This window comes from Corvus brachyrhynchos, unplaced genomic scaffold, assembly GCF_000691975.1.
Source record: "Corvus brachyrhynchos isolate BGI_N302 unplaced genomic scaffold, ASM69197v1 scaffold115, whole genome shotgun sequence".
NCBI classification, from domain to species: Eukaryota; Metazoa; Chordata; class Aves; order Passeriformes; family Corvidae; genus Corvus; species Corvus brachyrhynchos.
Genome location: NW_008239553.1, coordinates 23,309,636 through 23,316,791, shown reverse-complemented (window position 1 = coordinate 23,316,791; position 7,156 = coordinate 23,309,636). Strand labels below are relative to the sequence as shown.

At 55.8% G+C, this 7,156-nt stretch overlaps 1 protein-coding gene across 1 annotated transcript in view; it reads left to right on the top strand.

Annotated features, from left to right (window-relative positions):
- PGF (placental growth factor) overlaps nucleotides 1-6,929 on the top strand; it is a 9,916-nt gene extending 2,987 nt beyond the window's left edge. The window contains exons 2-6 of the mRNA XM_017741651.1: nucleotides 352-570; nucleotides 2,023-2,099; nucleotides 3,767-3,796; nucleotides 3,887-3,949; nucleotides 4,675-6,929. Of these exons, the coding sequence (XP_017597140.1) occupies nucleotides 352-570; nucleotides 2,023-2,099; nucleotides 3,767-3,796; nucleotides 3,887-3,949; nucleotides 4,675-4,696 (411 nt within the window). The 3' untranslated portion in view covers nucleotides 4,697-6,929. The remainder of the gene's footprint in view (nucleotides 1-351; nucleotides 571-2,022; nucleotides 2,100-3,766; nucleotides 3,797-3,886; nucleotides 3,950-4,674) is intronic.
- Nucleotides 6,930-7,156: the final 227 nt, after the last annotated feature.

Sequence of the window (7,156 nt, the reverse complement as noted above, 5' to 3'; positions counted from 1 at the left end):
CCGGGTGGGAGCACCCCGCTCCAGCTCTGCCGGCGGGAAAGCCGCAGGGGACGGCTGTCTGGCCGAGGGGGGTTCGAGGAGCGGGTGAGCCCCTTCGCGGCGCGGCAGGGGATGAGTAGAGTGCCTGGGCGGGAGACGGAGCTGGCGGATAGAGGGAGAAAGTGCCTATCGGGGTGGCTGTGTGAGCCCCTAAGCAGTGATGTGCACAGTAGGGTGACGGACTTACTGGGAACACAAGGGGGTCCCTTGCGTCTCTGTGCCCTGTGGTGGCTGGGGGCCCCCACCGCAGCTGCTGCACCTGCCCTGGCAGGGGCCCGGCTGGGCTCTGCCTCTCTGGGCGCCTCCTTATAGTCCCTGTCCCTGTCTCTTGCAGTCCTGACCTTTCGGGAGATCTGGAATCGTAGCTTCTGCCGGCCTCTGGAGCAGCTAGTGGACGTCATTACCGAGTTCCCCAACGAGGTGGAGTACATTTTCAGACCCTCCTGCGTCTCCCTGCAGCGCTGTGGAGGCTGTTGTGGGGACGAGGGTCTCCGCTGCGTCCCCGTGGAGACAAGCACGGTCACCATGCAGGTACGTGCTGCTGCTGCGGGGCCGTGGCTGTGCCAGAGAGGTGGTGGGCTGCTCACCAAGCGCCGGGAAGGTGAACTTGCAGCTTTGCATCCTCTAGATATTGTAGCAGTGTGGCTAGCAAAGGAGAGGAGTCACAACTGCTCAAATGCATGCCAAGCGAGTAGGGTCCCTCTGCCTGCTCTCTCAGCTTGCCCCTGAGGCCAGGTGTCACCCCTGGTGGTACTGGCCTCACTCCCTGCTTCCCGGACTTCCCTCTGTGTGGTCTCTCTTGCTCATTGCTGTCATCTTTCGGACCTTCCCTGTCCTGCAGAGGGGCTGGGGGGTGTTCCAGTTGCCCACGACTGCCTGCTGGGACAAAGTAGGTACTGCCCTTGAATCAAAGGGAGGAGTGAGGCTCTTCTGTATCAGGTGATGCTTGGGGTGGTGCTGACAGTGAATGCCCCCACGCTGGGGCATGGTGAGTATGAAAGGTTGAGCCAACCGTGTTTTCAGTCGCCACTGTGTGAGCTGGGAGATGTGGGGTGGGAGAACCTGGGCCGTTGGACTCTTCCCCATGTTGCAGGCAGCAGTTGTCCTCACACTGCAGCCCTTGCACTGAGCTGCCAGGGATCAACTTATTTGATCAACCTGCTGATGCTGCAGGGACCAGGGAAAAGCTCTGCTTTGTCATGGATGATGGACTAGGGAGTGCCTGCAATAAATCAGCAGTGATTTTGGTCTCTCCGGAGTTGAAAGTGTGTTGGAAGGCAGGATGGCATTTTCCAAAAGCTCTTGGCTGAGGTGGATTAAAGCCTGGCATGAACAGGAGGCAGCTCCCCAAGCACAGGTCTCCCTGTATGGGAGGGATCCTGCTGCTGTGTACAGGGTGGCAATGCCAGACACTTCTGCAGGGGCTAGTGTGGATCACCAACGATGAACATACTCTGTAAGGCCTTTGAATGTCCAACCTGAACTTCAGGCTGGGCTGTGGAGTGACATGTGACAGGGCAAATCCTGTACCCCTGGACTGGGGAGGCACTGAGGTACTGACTCCAGTCAATTCCAACTCAGTGCTGTAGAAAAGGGATCCAGGAGGAGGCATCAGCAATGGGATTGGTCTGGAAAATATGACTGGGGGGATATTTCTGTCAGAGAAGGGAGATGTGCAAAGGGGTCAAATATGTGAAAGCTCTCCAGAAAGGCAGAGGCTGAAAAATCTTTTCTAAGGCTGGGAAATCCCAAGACCATGGGACTTAAATTAAAGCCCTGAAGACATGGGGCAGCACCAGCCGGGGCAGCTGGGCCTGGCCAGTGCTGCCTACGTGTGGAGGTGGAATCTCTGTTGTTGGAGGTCCTGAGGAACAGGTTAGACATGCGTCTTCCCAAGAGGCTGGGGTGGCAAGGCAGTGGCGCAGGAGCCCTTCCAGCCCCCTCCTGCTGCTGCCTGGGAAGTAACCTTTGCTCCTCTTTCAGCTCCTGAAGATAAAGCCAAACGGGGAGGCACCCTATGTGGAGATGGCGTTCACCGAGCACAAGCAGTGCGAGTGCAGGTAGGGACTCCTGGGCTCCAGCAAGAGTAACCCTGCCAGATCACCCTGTGTGTGGAACAGGGATGCCCTGTAGGCACCCTGACTGTGCTGGGACCCCTTCTTGCTGTCTTTGCACTAAGGTTTGCTGGTGCTTATAACCCTTGTTCAGCTGGAGGCTGCACCACATCTGTACCTCCTCCCCACAGCCAAGGGATTGTGTGGCATTGTGAAGACGGGTCAGGCACCATGCACCATCTGCAGGGCTGTGCTCCCCATCCCTGCAGCTGCCTTGGCATGCCTGGCATATGCTCCTTTAGCCAGAGAATCTGCCTGTGGCTAGTGAAGGAAGGCTGGTGGCTCTGAGGCAGGTGTTTGGTGTGTGACAGCATGTCCAAGGTGGTGGCTCAGTGGGGATCTCCGTGGCTTAGCATGCCTGAGTGTGACTGTGGCCCGAAGAGAAAGCTAGACAGCTGGGTCTTGGGCAACCATTTAAGGGAAGATGCCCCATAAAGACCTGGGAAGCAGAGGTTTACATCCAAGCCAACAAATGAAAGCTTAAAACATGCAGTGCCAACCTGGCCCGGATACGCAGAGCTGGCCTGGAATGGATGTCCAGCACCAACCTGCCACAGACTTCTAGCACCTAGTCAGCCCCTTGGGGTGCTCACCATGTCCCAAAAGTGGTGAATGCCTGCGCAAGATGGGGCCTGTGCAGTGCTGTGGGAGCAGGACTGCAATGCTGTGGGAGCAGCTCCAGTGCTGCCTGCAGCTGGTCCTTGCAGTAGACTCCAGCATTGCCTGCATGAGGGGTCCTGGTAATCACTCTTCGTCATGGTGCAAGGGTGATTTAGTATTGCGAAAACTGGGGGATGAGTGTGCTGCTGGGCAGCCAGTAGACATGATCCTTGCCTGGAAGAAGATCCTGAGGATCCCTGGATTGGTATTCCCCTGCAGCTGTATGAGCAGCTGTACTGGAGCAGACCCAGCTCCACACTGTCTCTGTCTGGAGCATCTGTCAGTGGATGCAGAAGGGGGAGTGGGAAGAAGCAGATGTGTTACTTGCCTCCTTCTCTGCTTCCAGCTATTTTCCATGCAGGGAATTTCCTAATCCTTTTGTGGTTTCCCTACCTACGGTAACTCCCAGGGGATCTCCAATGAGCATGTGTGCAGGCTGCCTTCTGCAGCAGTTTTTGGCTTCTTTCTAAACCGCTTTCCACACCTGTACATCGCTCCCTTTTGTAGTTTAGTGCAGGCGTGGTAATGTCCTGGCTGTGACCCCTACGGGGGGGGTGTGTCATGGCTGAGAGCCACTGCTGAGACTTTGCAGCAGATCCCCCATGTTTGTTACCCAGGATGTTGCATCTTGTTTAATTACAAGCTCTGTCACAGAGAGCAGCTAAGACTGAACTTGCCCTCCCCAGCCTCATTGACAAAATGCCATATCCCCAGGGTTGTCACCCAAGCTGACCAGCCCCTTTACTGTCTCTGCCTTCTCTCAGCCTGCTGCAATCAGCTCCTGACTGAGGGGTTGATAAGGTCAAGAGAAGAGATATTGGGTCTGTTTTAGACGTGAATGATAACAGGTAGATTGGGCTGTGCACTGGGGCGTGTTAATGGACCACCTCCTGCAGCTCAACGTGCAGCACTGCCCAATAACCACTTCACTCTGTCTTTTTCCCACTCTGCAGGCCTCGGCAGGACCTGATGAGGTTGGGAAGGTAAGTGAAATCAGGGGCATTGTTACTGACTGGGATTGTGGGTCTCATCTCCCACACATCAGCACTTCTTGTGGTACTTTCCTTTTGAAGGAGGAGGTCCAAGGGCCGAGGTAAGAGAAGACAAGACAAGAAGGGACGGAAAGACTGTGAACTGTAAGTGAGCAGGGGCAGGTATGGGTGGTGTCTTCTGGGTTAATTTCCTGGGGATGAGAGTCTTCATTAAGCATTTAGATCTTTACTGACACTGTAAGAAGTGAAGGGTTTGTGCAGAGCAGACACAGAAGAAAGCAGGAGGGGACAGTGGGTGGCTGTGGGGAAACACACCTTTTACTGAAGACTCAGTAGTCTCCAGGCTCAGCAGCTCAAAGCTGGGCAGAATGGGGATGGATGGGCTGGATGACTTGATGGTGCTTAGCTCTATTGCCATCACAGACCATGCTGGGTTTCCTGGATCCATGAATTTCCAGTTTCAGCCTCCTCTTGCTGCCAGCTGCTGTCCTTACTGCTGTCCTTGACTGATTGTTGTTTGGGTTACTCTACTCTTTCCGTCCTTTATCTCACTTTCTCAAACTGCTTGCTGTAACAGCACAGGCTGGACTCATTGTGGGCACTTTTGAGGTATGACACCTGTGGCTAGCACTTTCCTCCTAGCATTTCCCTCTTTTGTCTGGAGCCTGCTGTAGGGGGCTCAGCCTGCACCAGCCCCACCGCCCTCACTCCTCCCCATGAAGAGGCTGCCTGCAGTCCCTGCCCCTGCAGTTCCGTGTCAGAGGGACCAGGCACAAAGAAGGGGATCCAGGGCAGGGCAGGTGAGCCTGGAGGTCCAAGTGTCCCTTCCATCCTGGCAGTGCTCACCCCGTGCCATGCTCTCTTTGCAGATGTGGCACACCACGCAGGTAGCCTCTGCCCTGCCCCCAGCCTCACTCCCGCCACCTGGGTTTGAGCCAGCTGCCTTTCCCCCAACATAGGGGACTTGTGGAGTCATGTCCCTCCAAGCTGCAGTGGGGAGCAGGACTCCGGCACGGAAGAGCTGACTGTACTCTTGGTTGGCCCTGGTGGGAACACAGCCTGGAACCAAGGACTCCCTTGCCCCATCTGCCCCACTGGCACCAAGAAAAAAGGACTCGTGACCAGGCCTGGGGCTGAAGATGAGGAGCTCAAGCAGTGTGTTGGTGTTTGAGGACATCCTGGGGGCAGTGAGGAGCAGAGCGGGTGGATGTGCTGCTGGAACCGGCTGGGGAGGACAGCATGATGTGGGATGGAGATGGCTCACAGGGCTGCACCTGCAAAACCTCTCTGTCCTGCCAGCACTCTGCAGCTGGGGAGGAAGGAAATCTGGGGCAGGCAAGGCTGTAGGGCTGCATCCGTCCCAGCTTTGGCACAGGGCAACCCAGGCAGATGCCAGGGAGCTTGCCTGGGAAGCTATTCTGGTGGGGAACAGAAGGGAACTGGGCTCCTCGTGTATTCACAGCCACATCCCAGCTTTGCCCTGCTCAGTAAAAGCTGGTCAGACATGGGAGCTGGCAGCTCCTGTCTGCTTTCCAGCAACTGCAGGCAGGGAACTTCCCCATGGGCACCGACTCAGGCTGGAGGAGGGCAGTGACCCAGAGCATGTTCCCATCACCAATCCTCCAGCACCCAAGGGACTGGCCTTGGTGTGATGCTGGAGATGGGCAACCAGCAGGTTGCTCCCTGGGCTGGGGGCTATCCATGTGCTGGAGGTCAGGTGGGTACTGGGAGACCCTTGGGGGAACTGCCCTTCCCCTCCGCACCACAGTGTGGGACTGGTACCTCTCCCTGTTCACCATCCCCATCCTGTTCTCACCCCAGTCCAAATGTCTGGCTCAGTGTCCTGTCCTCCCTGGCAGGGCTGATGCAAAGTTTAGGGCAGTGGAGGGTAGGCTGCCCATGGGCCTTCCCACTCAGGAAATGCCCCACCAGGGGTCATTTACCTGATATCGGGACAGGCTGGCCTGGGGCTCCCATCCCTTACTGGGAATACCCTCAGGGTATAAGGAGCTGGTGCCCTCATCAAGGTGGCTGTGGGTACTGCTGTTTCCTGCTTTCCTCACTCAGCCAACTCTCTGCCCGGGTCCAGGGGGAAGCCACGGCCCCCATTTTTCCATGCTTTAAGCACTTCTCCAGGACTCTTCCTGTCCTCCTCATCCTGCTGCAGGGGGTCTGGGGCTGCCTGCCAAATGCATCCCATGCTGGTCTGTGCAAGCCATATCCTGGAGCAGTGTGTATAGCTGGAAACCCTAGGGTAGACTTGGGCACCCACATGTTTGTGGGGCACTCCTGGCACTGGGTTAAAACAAAATCAAGGGTCATTCTTGAAAGCTTCAAACAAAAGACTGAAGGGCAAGATCTGCAAATGCCTCAAGGTTACCCTTAAATGATGGAACCTGTGGTTTATTCTGCTCTGAGGAACAAGGTGGAGCCTAACGTAGCAGGAGTTGGGGTCCGAGGCGGCTCCTTCCCACATCCAACAGGGCTGCCTGTAACACGGGTTACATTGCAACTCTCTAAGCCATAATGCTGGTGTTGCCTGAGGCTGGCACAAGGAGATGGGCACAGGGCAGATCCCTGTCAGGGAGAGCTGGCGGTGGGTGTTGAGGTGATGTGAACCTCCATACTGCCACCATGTAGCAGGGAATGGACCAGGTGACTTGCACCTGTGCAGCTGGGCATATCCTTCAGGAGCTTGCTGGATCCCTTTTGGATCCCATTTCCAGTTCTGGCATCCACAGTATCCTGGAGCACAGCCTACATGGGCTTTGCCTTGAAAATGGCCCATGAAGTTCCTCCTTCACTACCTCATGGATGAGGGGAACTCGCTGCTCCCCTTCCCACATCACTCAGAGTCTGTGTGGAACATGTGGTGTCCTGTCCTGGTCCACACAGGCTTTCCCTATCACTGTGTGTCATTTCTGCCTGGCTGGTTGTGCTCTGAGGCCAAGGAGAACCATGTGCAGCACTTGAGGATGTATGTGATGGTTTCTGCATTGTTTTTAATACCCCAGTAGTGTTAAACCTTTAAAAAAGGACGTTACATAAATCCAAGTATGTTAATTAATAAAAGTAAGTTTATCAAGACTGATGATTAGGATTAAACCAAATTCAAACACACGAACACACAGTGGCTTTTCCAAACAATTCCTGGTGTCTGGTGTCATCTCTTTGGTGGCTGCCTGGCACTGAGATATTCCAGGCAGCTCTGCCCCTCAGCTGTGGCAGGGCCAGGCATCTGCCTTGCACAGCCCCCCTCTGTTGCTTCTTGCCCTGCATCACCCAAGCCGCCTGGGTAGTGTGTGTGGCCTTGTCCCCTGCTCCTCTTGTGGCATGGGGTGTTGGACAGCA